This window comes from Lonchura striata, chromosome 3, assembly GCF_050655825.1.
Source record: "Lonchura striata isolate lonStrDom1 chromosome 3, ASM5065582v1, whole genome shotgun sequence".
In the NCBI taxonomy this organism is placed as follows: domain Eukaryota; kingdom Metazoa; phylum Chordata; class Aves; order Passeriformes; family Estrildidae; genus Lonchura; species Lonchura striata.
Window position 1 is genome coordinate 15,032,026 of NC_140705.1, and position 22,882 is coordinate 15,054,907.

Below are 22,882 nucleotides of genomic sequence, written 5' to 3' on the forward strand. Positions count from 1 at the left end.
TATCTGAAAGGCAATGACAGAATTCTGAATTAGCTTAACAAGACCTGCAATTCATATAGAGAAGCCTGAATTTATGTAGTAATTAGCCAGAGCTTTCAGAGTGTTAAATATCTCCATGGCGAGAAAATAATCACATAGGTTATTAAAGTGAGGTAAAAATGGACACAGTGATGAGATTGTTTTGTACTAAACTACTCTTGCTAAGTTTGACTCCATTTTTGACTAAAAATACCATTCTCAAAAACACTTAAACCACTTTACAAGTTGAAGTTTCCTTTTAATCACCTGGACTTAATTTCCCAAATGATTAAACGCTCTACACAATAATCCCTCTAAGAAACACATTCCTGGGAGCCCAACAAGCAGTAAAGCTCTCTTTGATTTCTCAGTTGGTTTTGAACTCTGCTGGTTATCAACATGCAAGTGATGTTGGAGAAGGAGCCTGGAAATTGTTCTCCCCTTTGAGTCCTTGTTATCAGCCAGGAAAGCAGAGACATCTTCCCAGAAGCTGCTCAAGCACAGCCAAGATGATCAAAGTCACCCAGTGGCTGTGGATGCACAACCTCAGCCTCTGAAGCAGGTCTGATTTTAAGAGAGCAGCTTGGCAGCAGCAGATAAGGCCATTTCCAGTACTTAGCTGGCCTTTTAATTAAAAGGTTCCCCGTATCAGAAGCCACCTGTGGAAAGCTCAGCCTGTTTGGGCTTCAGAGCATCTCTCATTTTCCCTGGGATGCCATGCACAACCACTTTTCCTGGGCATCTTCCTTCACTTCTTCCCAAAAAGCAAGCTGGGAGCATCTTACATAATTTGTAACAGTCCCAGTCGGAAATGAAGTCATCTTGCCCTGAAAAGAAGAAACTCCTTAAAAGCTATGAAAATGGTGAGGGATAACTGGAAAAACCCTCAAATCTAGGACTGACAAGTTTAAAGAGGCAAAGGGAAAGACAGGAGAAACTGGGTCCAATGAAGCAGGACACAATCCCAGTGTTTACACAGGGCTGTGCAGGGGCTTGTCAGACTGTGGTGGGCAGCAAACTCCATCATGGATACCTTGGCCTGTTTCAGAGAAAATATTGTAATATCAAAGAAATGGGAACTTTCTAACCTCTAAAATTTACATTCTTTCACTTTCTTTCTGCAAAAACAAGGTAAGCTTATTTATCAAAATAAGCTTCTGTAAGGAGATTTTTCTTTCTCCAAATGAGAAGAGTTTGGGCTTTATTAAACAGCTACTTAAACTTGCTATTCATTACAGTCAGCAAAGGAAATCAGAAGAAGTGAGATGCCAGGAAAAGTCAGTAATATTTCCACTTAGAAAAGCAAATGAAAAAGAGCTGCTGCATTTATGAATGCTACAGCAAAACAGCTTTTTGCATCTTTGGTACCCAAGATACCATGCAATGCTTGACTGAGGATATGCCTGAAGAGGACAAGGTCAAAGACATTTTTTCACACTCTAAGAATGATAGAGAAATTATAAAGCACATGGTGGCCAGTTCACATCTAAACAGCTGCTTTTAGACCTAACCCATGCTAGAAGAGTCATTAGTGTAAGAACATGTGCAGCATATCTAACACTCCAGCATCTTCTGGCAGACAGACTGACAGCAGGCTGGAAACAGACTACCAGCTACTGTGGAATTACATTTTTTTCAATAGTTGGGCTTTTTTGCTGGTCTTGCCCTGGAAAAGCAGGCAGGATTCTGATTAACATCGCTTTCAGGGTTGCCTCATCAGCAGGGTGTTGTGGTTGAAAGGACTGTTGGTTTAATTGCTCAAATTTGAATTTCCAGGGGAAAAAATGAACACACTTTTGCTGGCAGCACTGACACAAGTTTGTATTATAGACCGAGTCTGATTAAATGTACTTCCACTTGGATATTGCAAACATTTCTCTCTCTTTCTTTTATTATTAAAGTTTATCACATACTAGAACATTCTAGTTCACCACTACTAGAATATTCTACGCAGCAAAAATCCCTTCATTACATGCTCAACATTAACTTCAGGCCAAATAATTTTTTGATACTTTATTTTGCAGAGAGGGCAGGCATATGCAGCTACTTGCAGACCTGATGAATGTGGAGAAAACTGCTTTCCATGCTACCAATGTAAAGTGTTTATCCACCAAGTACCTGGTACCTGACAGGAACTTTATTTTAAAAAGCTGTGGTCATGGTAGCCCAGTCAGCAGGGCCAGCAGCTTTTCCTTCATTGCCTTGAGTTGCTCTGCATCCAGCAGAAATTGAGTTGTCACCTTCCTGCAATCTTTACCCTGGATTCATCTGGGATGCAGCTGGATCCCACAGGCACCAACACTATTGTGTTAACCCAGCCACAAGAGCCAGCTCCCAAAACCCTTATGCATTTAAAGGCAATGTGTCTCAGACAAGACTAGGAGATGTGCAGGAAGTTATCCTTGCCCTTCCCCAAATACCTGACACTAGGAACTTGGTGCATGGCTCAGATCAAGACAGGCAGTGACAAGAAAAGTAGTCTTTTATTTCAATTAATATTTCTTGGCATTAGGCAGATATTAAATAACACTGGAATGCACAAGACTATTAACATATCGACAGCAAAAGGGAGGAGGTGTAGCCAAGTTGAGAACAGCAGTGCCAGTCACGTCACCTCAGGGCACTCAAAAGCCATTTAACGCAGCAACCACCAGAAAGTAGGACTCCACTGAGAAATACAAAATGAGGATGAACTCCTTTCAGGTCTTTTGTTAATATAGTAATGCTGGAATGACTGACAATAAAAATGAACAAATATTTGCATTCAGGAATTAAACAGAGTGAAATATCCACAAACTGCTAGTCATGCATTTCTTTTGGAACAGCAATTTGCTAATGCATAAATATCACAAAAAAACAATCTCCAAGATTTGAATAAATCACAGACGACTAGAAGAAACAAAGCTTGAATTCTATTTTATGCCTTAAATAGATGACCTAAATATTTAAAATTTTACTTCACCATATATATATAATTTATATATATATTAAAAGAAAGTAAAGACCATTAGATAAGTGCAAGCAATTTTCCTCAAAAAGAAAATTGGAACCATGCCCAGGAAAGCTGCTTTTTTTTTTCTTTTTTCTTTTTCTTTTTTTTTTTAGCTTTCTACTCTGTTCAGTCCACTTTTTTTTTTTTTCTTTTTTTTTCCAACATAGTAATTTCTGAAGCAAAATAAATTATCTACCATCTGCTATTTTGGGTAAAAGTCCTACCTAGCATCTTCTCAGGAACTATGGGAACATCACCTTTCTCACGGACTAAGTGAAGTGGTATCTCACCAGCCATTGAACTCTCTCATAGCTGCATGTAAACATACCTTTCAATTAATGTTTAAAATGTGCAGAGTGAATGGTAACATTACGGGGAAGCAGAAACGGAGCTGCCGCAGGAGAACTGCACTGGTGTTAGTGGGGGAGCGAGGGCTGGTTCGCTCGGACACACGCGCACACACGATCTGGCAACGGGCTCTTATCCGCGGAGTGTGAGGGATGGTTGAGAAGGCATCCGTTTGCGAGCAAAGCTTGAAGGACACAAGCCGAGGTTCTCTGAGCACACTGTCCGCTTTCATCAGAATTGACTCGCGCTACTGGGGTCGCACTGTAACAACCGCACGATGGAGGGATCGCTCTTGGCACCTTTGATGAACTCTTCCAGCGACAGTTTACCTGACAGGGAGGACAACCAAAATGGAAATCATTTTTTAGAAGTCAGTTGTTCCTGTCACCATTGCTGTAGCAAAGAACCCCTCCTCATCGAGGCAACGTAACATCTATTTAATCTATCGCAAAGGCATCGAGGGGAATTTAGCACAATGCACAGCAGCTAAATCCTACTCAAGCCTTTAAGCCCAAATGCATTTTTCTTCTGCAAAACAATACAGCATAATAATTGCTATTTTTTATTTAAAAAGACAGTCTCAAATCTAAAAACAACTGTTCCAATACAATTTGGCAGCTTTTTACTCAGAACCAGACTATACGAATAACATGACACATGGACACAAGGTATGGTACCTAAACACATGTATGCTTTGAAATGATGCTTGTATTACTACAACACTTAAAACCTAAATATTCCAAATATCCCCACTTTGTCCTCTTGTTTCTTGTGACACATGAGGCTGAGCAGTCATGGCTTCTCTGGCACTTACAAGGTTGGACCGGGGTTTTAGCAACTTGATCTAGTTCAGGATGTCCCTGCTCATTGCAGGGGTGTTGGGCTATATGACCTTCAAAGGCCCCTTCCAACCCAAATTATTCCATGATTCCATGACTTTGCAAGTCACTTGCTGTGCCCTGCTGGGTGAACAGGATAGGTTTTGTTCTTTCTTTTTATACAAGTAAAGCCAGCCCTGGGGGACATCTACTGCTATGTGTTGCTCCTGAACACATCTTTAATTTAGGCCAGAGGAACTGATTTGGATGGACCTTGTAACAGTCTGAGGGTCTGAAAACTGATCTCTGAAGGAGCAACCACCCTTGTGTCCCCTGGCTCCAACAGTCCCATGGAATGGCATGGGACAGCAAGGAGGAAATATTCCATCTAGTCCTTCAGACCTCATGGTGGGGTGACCCAGGCCCCTGTCAGGCAGCTAGCACCAACACTCCCCTGCTCCAGCACTCAGAACCATGGCAGAAATACGACGTGGCACTATGAATAAAAAAATGAAAGTTTTCCCTATGAAAAGGAAGAGACAAGCATTTGCTGCATCCCAGACATCATGTCTAGTGACCTCCCATTTAGCTTGTGCAGTCACCTACCCTACCCTCACACAACACCCCAGGGCTATCCTTACCCACCCCAAACTGCTATGCTCGAGACAGGACCCACACACAAACATCTTGCACTTGGGAGCAGCCTGCTGCCACTTATGGCCACATGCACCCAAAGAGAGAGAGGCACCAGGTCATTGTGCCAGTTTGCACCAGCCCCAGGATGCTACCAGCCTGTTGTGGGCATGGCAAGGAATGACCCTGGTGGCCAGCACCCAAAAGAGATTGAACAGGGAGGAACTTCTCTGCCAAGTAATAAGCAATAGAGCAAGAGAAAATGGCCTCAAGTTGCACCAAGGAACGTTTAGATTGGATATTAGGAAAAATTTCTTCCCCAAAAGGGTTGTCAAGCATTGGAACAGGCTGCCCAGGGCATTTAAAAGATGTGTAGATGTGACACTTAGGGACACAGCTCTATAACCCCATGAATGAGCAATCCTTTCTCTTGTAGAAATTACAGAAACTCAAAAACCCGTGGCACACTGATTTCTGGCTTTTAAGCTAATGCTTCCAAACCAAGTGTTTTTAACAAAAGCAGAGGTCTCCTAATTATCAGGTTATTTATTAGTTTGCCCTTTGCCTTGTATTACTTAAAAGCAAAGCCCAAATCAAAATCTATTTGCAATGCCCAGCAGTCATATGGCTGATACTTTACTGGGAATAGGATGATTTTATTTCAGCAACAAAGTGCAACAGATGGAGGATGCATATATATATATAGCAGATTTTGGGACCACTACTCTGTTACACATCTGCATGCACTGCTACTTTCTGCAGACCAAAAATATTTTGATCATATTATTTTAGGGCCCTCCACATGTCAAGCCAGGGGATGAAGTGCTAGTTTTGATGAAGTCAAAGGTAAAATACTTGAGGACTTCAGCAAGGCTAGTAATTTGCCCTGGGGACTGTAGCACAGACACCAAAATGCAGCTATAAAATCCTCTTAAATAAAACCCTTTATGTACATAAGACAGTATATTTTCAGGTCTCCATATCTCAGTGCTAGAATCAAATCTTTGCTCTTACTGAGCACATCAGTGGGACACAGCTCCTGACAAATGTGGGCAGTTGCCACCTCAGCCTCTGGCAGGGTAATTCCCAGAGAAAAGCTCCACCTCAATTGGGAATAGAGGAAATATGTCATCAGGCTGATGAGAAGAGGAAATTGATAATTTTTTGCCTGTATTTTTCAAACCCAAGAAAATGAGCCAGCATAGGTGGAGGGGCTGTGATGAGTATACTGTCAGATAATTTATCAAGGAGCTCCACAACCTGGCTTGGGAGCTGCTACATCCTCCTGATGCCAACAGTGCAACAGAGATGTGTGACCATGTATGCAAACATGCCATAAATATGCACAGAAAATTAATGTTATGGACCTGGGGAATTTTTGCTTTCAGGTGCCCAACCACATTCAGGACTCATGTTACTGATGACAAACCCAGGAGTGCAACCCTATCAAGGGCAGTGGGAGCAAAACCTATGCCAAGTCTGTGTAATGCCCAGAGAAAATAACCCAAAGATATAGGAATTTCAGAGGAGCCTTTGCAGAAGGAGATGAAATGTCAGGGAAAGACTACTCCCCTACCAGCCCCCCAGCAGGACAATTCACCTTCTGTTCACTGCTCACTTATTCACCCTATTTATCATGGGCCAGAGATGCTCAGCGAGGCCAGGCAGAGACCAGAGACACCAGTGGGGACATTCTCAACCTTTCTCCCCTCTCCCAAAATCCTTCCATCTACCAAGGTTGGGCTATAAAACCTCTATTGCTAAAGCTTAGGAAGGGGTACCAGTGGCAATCCTACCATCATTGTTTGTGTCCATCTGTCTGAAGATCTTGTCTGTTCGCTTCTCAGGAGTGGATTCATCCTCTGGCATTTTCATTACTGATGAAACCATTTTGTAAATTGCCTGAGTATTAAAAAAAAGTTTAAGAAAAAGAGATACAAGAAAAACACAATCCAAACAATAAAGCACAGGACAGAGAAAAAGAATTTAAGCCTGTAGCAACAAAAAAACACAGCTGACCCTGGCAGGCAGCTGCAGGACTTTATAAACCAAAATGGATGGGAATTTCTGACTGCAGCTTTTTTTTCTTTTCTTTCCTGTACTCATTTGTGCTTCAAAAGAAGAGCTGGGTCAGTTTAATTGAAAGTCAGACGCTAGATTAATGTATGAGCAGGACTGAGCTAAAATAGAGGAGACAATGGTATGCAATCTTCTCTTCTTCAGCTGGGCTAAGCCATTGCCTCTTTGTCTGGCTCTCACCCTCCACCCAGTTACATGTATGCATGTGGGTGCTACATGGATTATGGTGAATATGAATATACAGCAATAGGGGTTGTTTGCCTTTGTGGATGGGTAAGGAAATGCATCTTCTGACTTACAAGAACATGAATAATGGTAAGACCTCTTTAGAGTGTCTGCAGTCCTACATTTCCACCTAAATTACCCCACGTCAGACATGAGGACCAGTGTCAGGGCACTGGCTGATGCATGACTCCCTTGCACTGCACAGGACACACATCTCAGGTGCACAGTGGGTGACAAGCAGCCACTGCTGAGGCCAAACCCCCGCCAGCATGTGGGGTAGGGGCACAGGGGACTGCGTTGCCTGCCCCCACTGCAGCCTGGGGTCTACATGTCCTCTGCCTTTGGGAGACAAAAGCAGAGACAAATGCTACAGCCTTTCATCCAGAGTTCACATTGACTCAGATTTGAAGATTCAAAGCATTAATTCTGAGATTAATCAGGTCAATAGAATTTGCATTTAGGGTTTTTTGATCCTGTGAACATCACACTAAGAAACCCCCAGGGAGAGCTGCAGAATTTTGGCTGCAGGCCAGCTGCACAAGTGCCTTGTTCATATCTCAGGGCCTTTCCTCATCTGCATCTTGTAGGTCTGATCTTGGGTCCCTTTGGGGACCATGGGCTCAGGAACCTCCCTGGGGAAGTAGCGACCCAGCTCAGCACATCCCTCATCTCCAGCTCCAGCTGTCTCATGGTGAAGAGGTTACAGCAACACAAATAAGATGTCCAATAGAGAGAATGCCTCACCTGCACAATTTCTAGCATTTCCCCACGGCTGATGTAGCCGTTGCCATCCAGGTCGTACATACTAAACGCCCACTTCAGCTTCTGTTCCAGCTTGCCCCGGGAGGTGACGCTCAGGGCAATGATGAATTCCCTAAAGTCAATCGTCCCGTCGCCGTTCGTGTCAAAGGTGCGGAAGACGTGCTCCGCAAACTTCGACGCGTCGCCATAGGGAAAAAAATTTGCATATATTTTTTTAAACTCTTCTACAGTCAAATGGCCCGTGGGGCAATCTTTTAGGAAGCCCTTGTACCACTCCTGCAGCTCGTGGTCTGTGAACTCAGTGTTCTCACGCAGGTCCTGGAGCACCTCGGGGCGCAGCTTGCTGTTCTGCTTCCCCATCCTCTTCTGGGTCTGGGTTCAGCAGCTGCAAAGCAAGGGAAATCTGCCTGAGCTCCAGCCACACTAGGCAGAGAGGGGCTGGGGAGAGGTAGAACCCTGCTAGAAACAGAGGGTCCCCCTGGGGCAAGGGGGAAAGAGGAGGAAAAGGATGCTATAAATCACCAGGAAAAGACCTCATTTAATTTGGCTTCCTTTCCTCTAGGCTCTCCCAGTGACTAATATGCTGTGGAGGGGAATGTAGTTTGGGAGGAAGTATTTGGGAAATAGTAATTCTTATTATTAATCCTTATTACATGGTAAATAATAAAGCTCAGTATTTTAGTTCTGTGCTGCAATCCCACTCCTCCATCACATGGTTTGTGATGCCCAGCTCTGGATGCCTACACAGGCTGATCTGCTGTGATGACTGAGAAGAAGCGGGCAGGGACAGCAGCAGTGCCGAAAAGAAAAATTCATGTATTCAAAAGTGAAAGTAAATGCAGCTGAACAAGAAGCAAGAAGGGCAGGGGGCTCTGTGCCAGTCATGTTTGCATTGTCCAGATGCTCTTTGAAACCCTTTAGCTGATACAGCTTCTCCTCCCTCCCTGCATTATTTTCCCCACAGCAGTGGGAGCTTGGTCCTGTATGGTGGCGCTTGGTTGGTGCCCCTTGCAGCACCTGAGGGTCACAGGAGGGTGCAGCAAGGGTGAGCTCAGCACAGCCCATGATCAACAACAGCACCCCAAAAGACCTCTCCCTCTTTTTTCAGCCATGGAGGCAGCATGAGCAGATGGATCACTGTGACAGCAGCACCAGCACAAGGGATTTCATCCTTTCCAGCCCTCCCAGGGAATCAAAGAATAAGGTTTTTTAATGCAAAATGTTTGGCAAGGCAACTCTTATCTTTACTTGGGTTTATACTTTTAGAGAAGCTTATTCAGTGGGTTCAATATTCCCTCACCAGGGCCAAAGCACATTTAAATCCAGGATTTCATCAGGATATCAGGAGAGGGCTGGGCCTGTCCTCTCTCTTGACAATGTCCCTGTTATGCCACACAAAGTGAGACTGCTCAGCAATAGGAGAGCGCGTCCAGTAAAATGAAAGATGGTCAATTTGCACTTAGGTAGCAACAGGAAAAAAAAACAAACCTTCATAATTTCTGGCTTTTATGCATTGCAGTCTTTCATAGCTATCTAGCAATATCAAACTCTGCTGCCTCAAGTTAGAGGTTGAGCTGCATGTCCTTCCTCATATTCAAGAAGTTTATTCACAAGTGTGCACAAACCCCTGTGACTGGTTTGCATAAATTATGTTTCTCTGCACTGATTGTTGTGCCTGCTGGGTTTGCTCAAAGCCAATGTAGAAGATAGGTTAGCAATAGGCCAACACTGGAGACTACCTGGAAACTGCAAGAGCTGAGCTGCAAAGCATGCAGAAACCAGGAAAAACAGGGGCTAAGCACTTCCCAGAGAGTAAAAATTCCAAGCATGCATAAGAACCCAAAAAAATTTAAAATGCTAAAGGTCAGCAAAAAATAAGTTGCTCTACAGCAGAATGTAAGCTTGTTTTATTTGTATTCCACTTAGTCTGTGCACTGCCTCAGCAATGTAAAAAATCCACATCCTGCTCTGTGGCTTAATGCTCAGAGACAAACAGCTGCTCGTTAGTTCCGTGCATTGGGTTTAACGGACAACTGTGTTATCATTAGCACTTCTGTTTTCCAGAAAAGCTGCCAATACTTCAACTCCAAAGCTTTACTTTTGTCCATTATATTGCAGTTGTCTCCACATACCTGACATGCTTCTGCTTGCTCCCAACATGCAGGGATGCTGCAGCTCCTGATCCCTGCCAGCATCACCCATAGGAGAGCATCAGGCTGCCCTCCAGTTAAACCACTAATTCTCAGCTACTGCCACTGTCTTTCCATCCTTGAATCTTCTCTGCTCCAGATAGTCATCCTTGCAGTGCCGAGGGCACAAAACACAATATTCTAGTCTGCTGAAGTCAAATTGCAGAAAAGAGCAGCTTGGAGCAAATAATGGATCAGATGTGGTTCTTTTTTTTTTAAAAGCAGAAATTGTAACAGTATGCTCCTCTCCTTGGGTGAGGAGGTGCCTTCAATTTCCAGCATTCAGTGAGCCCCTTCACTTCATGAATCCCAGGTGTTTGTAAGAACTGTGTTGAAAAGCAGTCCCTGCCTCACCAACCACTTCCTCAGAATTCCCTGGGAAAGGGGCAGGAGGAACAGTAGAGCCCACTTAATGTAGGAGCTGGGCTTTAAGCAGAAATTACCTCAGCTTTATTGACTCACAGGGTTCAGGACTGTAAAACCTTCAACTGGAAGTTAAAAGAGGTTTGAAAAGGCTTAATATCATTTCTCCCTCTTCCTATAATACCTTTATTATTCCCGTTCCCTTAAAAATAGAGACCCCCTAGACAACAGAGAGGTAAGGTAATAATTCCAGTTTAATAGAATAAATAAATAAATCAATAACTAGATTTCACTACCTCTTCTAGTGGTAGATACATCCTGTTATTTGAAGATAAGCTCATTAAATATCAGCTTCAAAAGCTTTATATTCAAGCAATCTTTGCATTCAAAAGATTACAGGCCTTTTCAACCCTTCCTCCTCTTTCACTTCACTTTATATCAGAAGATGTGCAATGCTTGAACACAACCTTTTTTTTTTGCATATAAGCCTTCTTTCTGAAAGGCTTCATAACGTGTTCAGCCCAAATGCAGTCCTGCATTTGTAACCAATTTGATGTGAATAATTAAATAACCAACATTAACATTGATTTATTAAAGCCCATCTGAAAAAAAACAGCTTTGATGTAAATTGTGTTGCAGGTAGCTCCTTCAAAATGAAATGCCTAAATATCTCATTAATCATGACAGCAACCCCTGCTGCTGGCATCCAACTGGCATTTCATTCGATTGCTATAAAATGCTTTCATCAAATCACTTTCCAGAGGCTCAGCAGCTGATTTAGCCACAAGACCACTCAGAGGATGGCTGCTAATGGAAATCACAGGGAGCAGGGCTGGATGCTCTGGTCAGTCCTGTGATTACGGCTGTATTTTGTTGCTTTTTTAAACGAGCCTTTACCACCTGAATCACTTGTTGCAGTGGGTGTAGAAAGCAGAGCAGAAGAGACATTCTTGCACCCAGCATTGCCCTGGGCAGTTAGCAGAGACCTAGCCCCAGCACAGCCTGCCTTTCCCTCATTTCCCATCACACCAGGGTGAAATCCAGGGAAGTGATGCCACAAACACTGCAGCAAGGTCTGTCCCTGCTTTCCATGGTGATCAAAGGCCCTCAGAGCATCTGGCACTATCGCAGCAGTAAGAAAAACAATCGAAGGAATGCCCCTGAGGTGATCAGACAAGGAACATCTTGGTAGTCTAAATGCAGAGCTAAGGCCTTAGTGAGTCAATCACTGCTCAAGAAAGAGACCCCGGGCCATGTAAAGCTTAAACAGGGGGAAATGCAAATGCACTTTTGTTCCTGTTTCACACCAAAAGTTTTGCTAAAATTATGTGGTGCCTGTTCTAATTCTAATTAATTCCAGTCGGGCTCAAAATCAAGCTGCCAGAGAACTCCCACCTGAATGTAACCTCTGTCCTTCTAGGCTTACAAAAAATCAGCAATAATCGCATAGCAAAAGCCTAGAAATGAGCAAAAAGGTATTTTACTGAAGCCAAGACACACACTGGTGTCCTGGTTTCAGCTGGGGCAGTGTTCATTTTCTTCCTAGTAGCTGGCACAGGGCTGTGTTTTGGATTTGAGAATGAAAATAATGTTGATAGCACACTGACGTTTTAGTTGTTGCTGAGCTGTGCTCACCCCAAGTCAAAGACTTTTGCAGTTTCCCATGCTCTACCAGTGAGAAAGTGCATAAGAAATTTGGAGGGAACACAGCCAGGACAAGTGACCTGAACTGAACAAAGGGATACCCCATAGTGTCATGGTCAAAATGTAACTTGGGGGGGATTGGCAGGGCAGGGGGCTGGTCACTGCTAAGGGATGCACTGGGCACTGGTCAGCAGGTGATGAGCAATCGTGCTGTCCATCTCTTGGTTCTTTTGATATTACCTCTCTCTCTATTATCTCCCTCTTTATTACAATTGTTATCATCATTATTATAATAATATTTTATTTTATTTCGGTTATTAAACTGCTCTTGTCTCAACCCAGAGATTTACTTTCCCCCCCACAGTTCTCTTCCTCGTCCCACTGGGGGCTGGGGTTAAACCACAAAATCTGAAACAGCTAAAGTAGCAATTGTTTTTTTACCAACAGATGGACTGGCTGTCAGCTTCCTCAGGCTAAAGTACTTGAAATACTTGTAACAAAGCTCAGTGCATCCCACTTTCACAAGAACTCTCTGTCAAACACCAGCCACAGCTGGTAGAAATGTGCTTTGACCATGTAACCCAGGAAAGCCAGAGACAAACCCAGCTTTTTACTGCAAAGCTTGTGAAAGCAAAACTGCCTTGAAATGAGCTCATGATGGGATCCTCTCAGTGAATCAGCTACGGCTGCAAAAGGAGGAATAACTCCTTAGAGATGTATTTCCTTGCGCAAACCCCCTTGGATACTAATTTAGTGCTAATAAAAAGAGGAAAATTGATGAAATGCCTGTCTACAGGACAGAGGTGCTTTCCAGCTGAGAAAGGCAGTGCACAGAGAAACAGAACAAATACTCTTCATATTATCTGAGCTATCTGCTTTGCAGGGGGGAAGTGTAGCACCATTTCTCTTGCAGTGCTCACTTATAAAGCAGAATAAGTGTGTCAAATCTGTTACAGTCACAAAGATGTAGCACAGTGCCTCCATGACTGCAGGAACCCAAAGAAAATGAACAACGTAAGCCAGGCAGCAAACATTGCTCTGGGTTGGTCTGAAATGCAAGAACCATTTCAACAGGGGTGGAAGATTTTTTAATTAAAATACCTAAAGCATCAGATCTGTCACTGAGGTTCCATTTTTAAACGTTTGATCCTTGTATTAAAAAAACAAACAAAACAACAAAACCACAAAAAAGCCAACAACAACAACGACCAAAAAACAGCCAAACAAATACGCAAACAAAACCTCAAACAAAACTCCCACAAACAAACAACAAACCAAACCAAACCAACAAAACACCACAAGGAACTCCCCACAGGTAGTCCAAAGGCAAGGCTCAGCCCCTGAAGGTCTGTGCTGCCACAGTTCAGGAGCACACCCTTGGGAATACACTCTGTGCACCGCTAGCGCCAGCCCACGCCGGCTCAGGCACACACAGATGTGTTTAGGAAGCCTCCAGCTCCCGCAGGCCAGGCTGTAAGAGGGAGATGGGCTCCCAGACACCCCAGCTAGTGACAAATGTTTAGGTAAAAAATGATCACGCGTTATAACAACACACTCTGGACCACGCTTTGCCGAGGGCTGGTCAGTGACTCTGGTCTGAGCTGGGGATAATGCACAGTTACATGGGCTGGGGCGGATAATGAACTCCAGAGTGAAGAGCAGATTTTGTTACATGTTTTAATGTCAGTGTCCTGAGCAACGGGCGTTGCAACAGACAAGACACAGGATATACAAACACGTTGCTATAGATATCTGGTCCTGCCTGGTAAACTCATGTGAACTTCTTTCCTGCCCTGCGGCAAAAGCCGACACCCACATACCAGCCACTGCAGCACCTGCTGCATTTTCCCAGGCTGCAGACACGGGCCCAAAAGTAACACCTTTTGGTAAAGTCTCATTTGCAAAAAGGAGTATCTTCACCTCTCGAAAAGCTAATAAAAGAAACTGTGAGATAAAAGAAATACTTTAATCAATAATGACACAAAAAATTCAAACCCTGCAGGGTTTGAGATGCAAAAGGCTCCTATCAAGAGAGGCTGAAGCTGCCTCTGCTGCTGCCTTCAGGGAAACAGAAAGAAAAATAAAACCTAAAAAGTGAAGAAAAGACCAATCTAAATAATAAATCGTCTTTTTAAATTTTTCACTTTCAGTGGCTAATTCTGCTTTTATTTATATAAGAAACATTTTTTTATTTGGATCTTACTTTCAAGTTCAATCCTTTTCAGTTTATTAAAAACAGCGTTGAAGGGGAAGGACCAGTCCATGTACCACCCACAGTTCAGTTTCAGAAAACTCAGTAACAATTCATATATGCTCATTGAATGTCCTTTGAAAGGTAGAGTGAATTGGAAGAGACCTCGAGCCACCTCACTATGTAAGTTCATTCATAAACACATACCCAGGAACTGTGTGGTCTTGAAAACCTGATTCCATGTCTGGGGTGAAAATCCATTATAATAACCACCTACCCCTCACCTTGCCAAAGAACGATATAATTACAAATACTCCAACCCTGCAAATGGCTATGTGAGACAAAGGCTGGCACCTTCATTTCATGGAGTCAGCTGCAAAGGCTGAAACAGAATAAATTTGCTTACAGGTATCTGGGTTACTCCCACCTATTGAAATCACTTTATTCAGGATCATAGTCCTAATTTACAGGGAAAAATCAGTTAGTCACTGACATCGAGCATCAGTACATTAACCTGGAACCATTTTACATTTGGATCATGTGTGTGGTGAAGAGGCACTTGCAGGTCCCAGGGGCAGGATCTTTCCAGGTGCTGGAGTCACAGCAAAGAGCACAGGCATGCTGACACCTGCTGCACCATTGCTGCCCACCGAGCCCCAGCAGCAGAGGAGAGTTTGCCATGGATGGTATGGTTACAAGCTACTGAAAAGAAGCCAAAGATTTACAAACTACCCCCAAACATACATGAATTGTTGTTAATGACAGGACCAGAAACGTGGCAGTTCTTTGAGAGCTCTCCATGATGTTCTCCATCTCAGGGAGGAGACCTTATTACTGTAAAGGGCAAATATTCCCAATGCAGTAAGAAAAACACGGAAATATTTCAAGTAATTTAGGAAATTGGGTTAATTTGGGTGGGAGAAGTTTGGGCAGTAATGCAGCTTGTGATTGCAGACAGGAAAAGAAAATCATGAGTGGATTTTCCTCATCTCCTCCCTTTGTCCTTACTTTTTAAACAAAACCAAGGGAGAAGCAGCCAGTCCTATTTTTTTCAGATGCTGTGCAAAGTTGGCAAGGCTTAAAAAAGTTACAGTTTGTTTACACAATATTGCAGATCAAGGAAAACATGTCTGCACAATGTCTCAGTGCACAAGGTCTTTTTCTGAGAAGGCTGGGTTGCATGAGGAAAAACCCACGTCACGTTCACCGAATATAGAATTGTAATACATATTTTTTAATAAAACTCATTGAGTGTTGGCCTGCAGGACAGGAGAAGTTCCTGATGGGAACTGAGAAATCAGAGAGAATACTTTTAGGAAAAGGGAAGAAAAGTGACAAAAATTAGCACAAGGCACTGTGTTGTTAATATAATTAAAACCACAGAAGTAGCACAGTTGGGCTGTTTTATCATTAGATTTTAGAAGTTTCCTATGATGCATTTATTTAATTGATGACAGTAAATCACAGAAAAATTCTCTACAGAATAATCGCAGCCCTGGGAGAAAGGAATCCAGATTAAATTTCAGAAGAATTAGTCAAACTCTGGCAGTAACAAGAGCCAGCAATGGCACCTGAGCAAATTTCACAGCATCAGAGCCACTCCTGTGGAGAAGATGGAGAGTTTGGGGACAAGGACACCAACTAACTAGACAATGACAGATGATATCAAGCCCTCAGGCATGGTCTGCAAAACCATCCTCACTGCTAATGATGCCTAAATAAAAAAAAAAAAAAAAAAAAAAAAAAAAAAAAAAAACCCACAAAAATAACCAAGGAAAACATCTAACATCTTTTCCTTCCCCAGCTGCAGGTACTGTGCTGAAATATGGGGCTTGGAGGAATCAAAGGGATTTCAGGGCAGCTACTTTGAAACAGAACAGGGAAGAGAGTTGGGGTTGTTTTCAAAGAGTGAAAAGAAACCTTTTTACTTAACTAAAAAGCTTTCTTTAGCAGGTATATCCTTAGTGAAAATGATGCCTTAGAGGCTACCTAGAGCAGAAGCTAGACAGTATTAAAGGAATAAAGTAGGTATTTATTTAAAAGGATACACCCTGGGCAGTACAAGAGCCTGGCTGTGGCTCCACTGAAGATGGACCCTGAGTCACACATTTTCATACTTTTATAAGTTTTAGTCCTGTTGCATATTGGGGTTAATCGTCCAGTTACAGCTCCAGGTTATGAAGTCCCATCCTCCCAGTTTGCTCTCCTCAATTCGCTGCTGTTTACACTTTTTGGGCCCAAAGCTGCAATGACATCCTTGGTTCTCAGGCTGGAAAAGGATTGTTTCGCCTGACTAAACTGTAAGGAGAGCTTGCTAACACTTTATATGAAGCTCAGAGTTACACATTAATGCAGTACAGAATCTGGAAAATATGAAAACTAAAACTTAAGGCATCAAAAAGTTGCTATGAAATGTGGCTTTGGAGAGATGCCAACCAGCTACCTCTAACAAAAATTCAACATTAACTAAAAGTATTAAGATATATTGGGGGTAAAAAAAATCAACCAAAAGAGAAAGATTATTTGTTACTAACATGTTCAATCTCTAAATATACAGCTATGGCTAACAATTTCTACTACTAATACACAGGTTGTTTTTTTCCCAAAAATATGACATCTAATATATATGCACCCATTTATTTTATTAATCTAGGTTTCTAAAGTACCATTTTTTCAAATATTGATCATCACTTCAAAATAGCACAAAAGCCACTAGTTAAATTCCTTGTAAAAATATACTCCATTAAACCAGATTTTTTCTCAAAACACTGTTTTATTTCCCCTTCAGTGGTAAATAATAGTAATCAAATTGTTTCACAGCTTTATTCTCCTGTTTGTTGAATGAAAAAAAACACTTAAGTTTCAAATCCAATAGCAAACCTAGAGCTTAACTTTCCTGGATTTTTCTCCTTACAGAGATGTGAATTAAAAACTGAGAGTGAAAGAACTACTGAGAACGGCACCCCACTCATAAGGAAGGAACCTGGTTCTGCTGGATGCAGCAATTCAAGGAGCAGAAGACCAAATCTGCTGGTAGGAACCAACCCAACCTCTAGAATAGCTAAGGATATTACTCAAGTTGGTGCATGTGACTGTACCAATCTCACAGGGTCTTTTTAAAATTCATTTTTAGAATCTGGGAGCCAAAATTACAGTGACTACTATCCTGTGCAGGAAAGCCATGAACCCAGGATACAACCTGGACAAAGTGTCACACCAGGAACATGATGCAAGGTTTTTGTTCAGGTTATTATCAGGGCAGCCTTCATGCCTTGAGAACACAATGGCAAGAATCTTGTGTTGGATTTATGCTGGGATGTGGACACCCAGATGTCCTGCAATGTCCTGCTGTCCTCCCTGCATGGCAAGGACTGCCCATGCCAAGGCACACCCAGGCTGGTGGCTCCCCACAGGCAACCACCTGCAAGGGCACTCGTGGGTATTTGCCCAAGGCAGTGCCTTGGTGGTGTGAACTCCAGACCAAATGATCACAGGGATGAGCACTGGTGCTCCTGTGAGGTGGATCCTGAACACAGTGGGCCCTTTTGACCAGCAGTGATATGACAGACCATCTCTCTGGCCATGCATCATGCTCAGGGATCTCTAATAATACCTTCTCTCACCTCTCACTTTAGCTTCCATCGTTAAAAATGGGAGAGTTATCTCCAGAAAACAGCAAACCCTATGACTTTGTGACTAGTTCCTCTGAAATCCCTACAGAAATGGGCACCATCCCTTCACTGGGCTGTTGGAGACAGCACTGACTGGACTCTCCCAGCTGTCAAGACCAAGGCAAGAGGAGGCTGGTGCAGCAGCATGGCAGGACACCTCCAGTCCCAGCCCACACATTTAGTAGTTGCAACTTCCATTAATCCTGCACACTCAAGAGTGTGATTAGCTCTTAAGTGCATTCACTATAAATTATGCAGAAGAACAATGTGACTGTCTCCAAGAAAGGGAGTACTCCATATCAGAGGAGAAAGAAGAGACTGTGGTGATTTTAGGGGCACCAAGAACAGCCCTATGAAAATTCTTTCTCTCTTCTGGCATTTCTGTGTAGCATTTAACACTTTAATGCAAATCATCTTGGAAGCAATCTGCACTCAAGACATTACTTTTCTCATTAACCTCCACCACAAGGCTCCATCCCTGGCAATACCCACACCAAATGTATTTTTCTGAGCACTGTGGGTTAGGGCTGCCTGAAGCTGAGCCTCTATTAGCAGGCTGGGTAAGAAGCAAATGGAAAATCAAGTCATGCTGAATTTTATATTTATATATAATTGATGCCAGTAGTGGCCAAATGAGTGTATTTTCTTCACTAACTGGGTATAGGAACAGGAAGGAGATGTGATAGTTTTGAAGCAGGAAGCATCCCAACAGGCATGGGATGAGAAGAGCTGACCCACACCTGAGACCACATATGGGGCACATCCTGTCCCACCGCCTTGGTGCCACATTGGTGGAGGTTTCAAAAGCAGGAAATGTGTCTTCTCTCAACAGTGACGTTGAAGATGGACTTTCATGTTCACATGAGGAGAAGGGGATGAGGGAGAAAATCTACTCCTGACATCCCCTTAAAATTGATCTCTCGGGTGGAAGGATCTTCATGAACTTCATTTTAGCAAATGCAAAAAAGGCACTTAATCCATAAGGTTTTAACATATCAGGCCATGGACAGATAAGCTTTCCTGGGTATGGCCACAGCAGGTGGTCAGGATACTGACCTCAGCCATTTTGTAACCTCCTAATTTATCACTCTGGTCTCTAAAAAGACCATAAGCTATACCTGGTATCAACTACTAGTCTGTTCCACTTCTAACAGGACTAAAAAGCCCTGCTAAACCAAACTCTGCATCTTTTGCAAACCAAGATCCACACTAGATCTGCACCAAGCTGGCATTTTTGTGGTTTTCTTTCGTTTTGTTTTTTTTTAATTTCCCTTTCACCAAGGATAACATTATCTATTTCCTTGGAAGATTTCAGCAGCTTTTCTGCAGGAGGAGAAGGTATCCTGTGCGAGAGACCATGTCAACAAGATCTTTCCGTAAATGCAACATTTGCGTAAGATCAACACAATAATTTATCATTTATTTTTTCCTCTTGAAAGGAACAGGAAAAAAGTGTTTAAAGACTGTGGCAGTGGTTAAAAGGAGGGCTCTGATGGTGGAGGATGGTGCAGGAATTGAAAGTTTCTGAAATAATGCCTTCTCCTGGGGTGTGCACACATCATCTTTCAGCACACAACAGCAAGGCCGCTTCCCTTTGCCTTCAAGCCTGCTAACAGCTCTTTGTTGGCACTACATATGTTGAAAAAGCGAAGGCCAGCAAATGTACCACCCTCAAGGTCAGAGGAGTCAGTTCTACAACTGATATAGGTGTTTGGAGTGACACTGGCATTAGGGGAGAGGTTCCTGCCAGAGGAAAATGAAGTTTTACTTGCTCAGGTGAAGTGAGTCTGGACCATGGAAGAACCAGGTAAATCCTTCAAATGACACTCTCCCCTGACTGAGCCTGTCATTCACTCTTCTTACCCCGCTGCAAACACAGGCACGATCCTGCTGCTGGACTTCTCTGAGATGAATATAGCATAACAGAAATAATCCCACATTTCCCCGCCCCTACTCTGATGAGAGTACCTTAAAAAGCATTTTAGGCTCTCACATTCTTGTAGTTAACACCAATTTTTTTAGCTTCTTGACCCTCTATTGCAGAGATCATGACTTGTCAGACCTAATTTGAGACCTTCTTTAAGTTTCACAACTAAAAGTCAGTGGCAAGAATCAAATAGCCTCCCAAAGAATGCTGAGCCTCGTATTTCCTCTGCCACTGACATTTCCAACTGCAGGAGGACAATGGGGCAGAGTAGACAGATGGGCATTTATACATGCAAGGCCCAGGGCAGAGCTCTTCAGCATTTGGTGCCCAAACTTTGTGTTTTAGAAAAGGAGAGGAGCTGCAGCTAAGGATGACCCTGCTGAACAACAGCACACAGCTCTGGCTGCGTGCTGGGTTTTGGAGCAACTCCAAGCAGGGTGGGACTGTAAGAATGAGGACAAAAGCTTTGGATAGAGATCTACAGGGAGGAAGCGCTTCCTACTTCCTCCACAGAAAGGACCAGGGCTTTAAATAAACCTCCTCCTGAGCTCTGCTGAAGACCAAAAGGATTGCTGCTGGAAGAAAGTCCTGTCTGACTGGGAGCCAGCTGAAGGCTGATGGGGCTTTCCTAGGGAACTCTGCTGCTCCGCTGCAGTTTCCAACATGCTGGTGGGAAGTGAGGGAGGGCTCTCCACAGTCCCATTGTGACTGGCATCAACTAGAAAAAAAAGCCTGTAAAACCTTTGACAGGGCTCTCAGCTCTACCACCAAAGGTGCAGAGCCAGACTTGTCAGTCAAGCACATCTTTTGATGAAAAAGGCAAATCAAAGTGTACATTTTCACTTTGTAAAATCATTTCATCATTATGCCATTTCTCAGACCTGTTTACCTTTTAGCCCTTTCTTGTATGGTCTATGAGGCTGCAGCAGCACATTTATTCTGATGGACAGAGACATTCAATCTGTTCCATTCCCCTCAGCTCCTTTCCATCCTCCCCACCTCTGCAATTACATATCATCTTCCAGCCTTGCCTCCCTCTTTCCTCTCACATGGTCCCACACACAGACCATAAACACAGGAGTCAGGATTGAGCAACAATACTGAAGAGAAAATGACTGGCACTGACAAAAAAACCTTCTTAACGAACACCAATGGAATATTTATTTTGCTTGGATGTAACACAATCAGACCTTAAATACAGTAATACATACTTGCAAACCACCCAGATCTTTCCTCTGTACAGTACCACATCAATTATCTTATCCATCCATTTTAGGGTACATATTCAGTTGTAACAACTCCCATCTTCTCCATCCTAAGCATTAGCCCACAGCACGAAGCCTGTTTTTTGTTTTTCAACCTGTCCTTAGTCTGCTAGAACATCCATTGATTGTAACGCAAAAGAAGACTTGTTCTGTGCCAAAATTGTAAAATTTACATCTCAGATATTTTCAGTGGTCTGGAAGACTTAATAACAGAAAATGAGAGACAGAAGGAAGGAAACCACAGGTTTGAAAAATATCAGGCTAGACCGATCAAAAAGTAATGTGGAAAATTATACTCCAAATTATATTCTCACAACAAAAACAAAGCTACAGCAGGTCAGAAAGAACTGAGTTGTGCATACATTTCTGCTATGGTACAAAATGGCTTTGCACTGCAATGGGATTGAATAAGCAAATTTCACATTCCTGGAGGAAAAAAAAATATTTCATTAATGGCTTTGCACAAAGCAATTAGCCACCAGTTTGGAACAGACATCTGTGATATTGACCTGCCAAGACAGCCATTGAAACTGTACTTGGCCCAAATCTAGGAGAGAAAGTTCTCAACTCCTGTTCTGCTTTACAAAGGAGTGAAGGAGTCAAAACTACTTCTTGTAGCAATTATCTGCTAGGCTCTGGCTTCAATGGTCAGCAAGCTGCTCTCAATAAATGTACTGTTCTTATAAAATTCCCGGATTTTCCCTACTAATTCACATCCCATGGCAATTTGGCTAGCACTCTGCTGGGAGTGTGACTCTGTTGGGCTGAAATAAAGCAAAGTGAAGTAAGAAGCAGCCCAAGCCAACACCAAATTTGCAGCCAAGAGTGAGAGAGGCAAACCTGCTCAAGTGCCAGCCCTGGAAAGAAATATCCTCCAGTGGTGTGCACTGAAGCAAAGAAGCTGCCCTAAGCTCTGGGTGAACACAACTCAACACAAAGATGCTGATTGCCACTGTTCCTTCAAATTCAACATGGCTATTATAGGTTATTTTTCTATTTCTTGTTGTTTCCAAGCTGTCCTAATGTCCTACTAGCTTTTGTTAGTCAGCTTTGTCTTAATGACTTCTGTACAGAGCTATGTCAGAGTGGATGTATCTTAACATATTTGACTTTAGTGCAGTCAATACTCATTATTTTCAAAATTTCTGAAGACAAGCTGCTTCTCTCGGTAAAACTATGTTCAGGCCCTGATATGGCAGATAGAGTGTCAGTCACTGACTTTCTTCCTGAGTTTTATCCCAAAAGCCAGCCAGGTGCTGCTCCCACCACCCCAGTCAAGGCCTCATTCCTGTACTGGCTCAAAAATCATCTTCTAACTTGACCTCAAATGTATTCAGTGCTGGTAACCACATTTGCTCTGGTCCCAACACCATCTTCTCTGGAACTTCCCCTCTGCTACACACAGGGATAGAGAGCCATCACTCCTACATCTGCCTTGGCTTTCCTGGTTTAACTGACCAGGTTCTTCTTGCCTCCTCTGAGACTCAGTGTCCTTTCCCCGTGTCACAGAAATCCTCCCCTGCACTTAGTGCAGTGACAGCCTCCTGACCCCTGGCACCGCACGCACCATCTCAACACCAAGTTTCCTTATCTGCACTGGGAACTCTTCCAAGAAGGGGATTTGCCTTTTGACCTTAGTGCCTTGGGTCAATCTGTGTTCAGCTCTGCCTAGGCTGTCCTCCACACTTCCAGTGAGCAGCCTCTCCCCTGTTCAGGGACAGACTACCCCTGTGTTCCATGCCTTTTCTGTTCCTGCC

General features: G+C 43.1%; 1 protein-coding gene across 6 annotated transcripts in view; it reads right to left on the reverse strand.

The window, feature by feature from the left end:
* Nucleotides 1-2,482: 2,482 nt before the first annotated feature.
* HPCAL1 (hippocalcin like 1) overlaps nucleotides 2,483-22,882 on the reverse strand; it is a 180,956-nt gene continuing 160,556 nt past the window's right edge. For all 6 annotated transcript variants that reach the window (XM_077782427.2, XM_021525417.4, XM_085576315.1 and 3 more), the window contains 3 exons: nucleotides 7,858-8,260; nucleotides 6,606-6,711; nucleotides 2,483-3,687 (listed from right to left, as the gene is read on the reverse strand). In XM_077782427.2, coding sequence (XP_077638553.1) covers nucleotides 3,590-3,687; nucleotides 6,606-6,711; nucleotides 7,858-8,235 — 582 coding nt within the window. In that variant the 5' untranslated portion in view covers nucleotides 8,236-8,260 and the 3' untranslated portion in view covers nucleotides 2,483-3,589. The remainder of the gene's footprint in view (nucleotides 3,688-6,605; nucleotides 6,712-7,857; nucleotides 8,261-22,882) is intronic.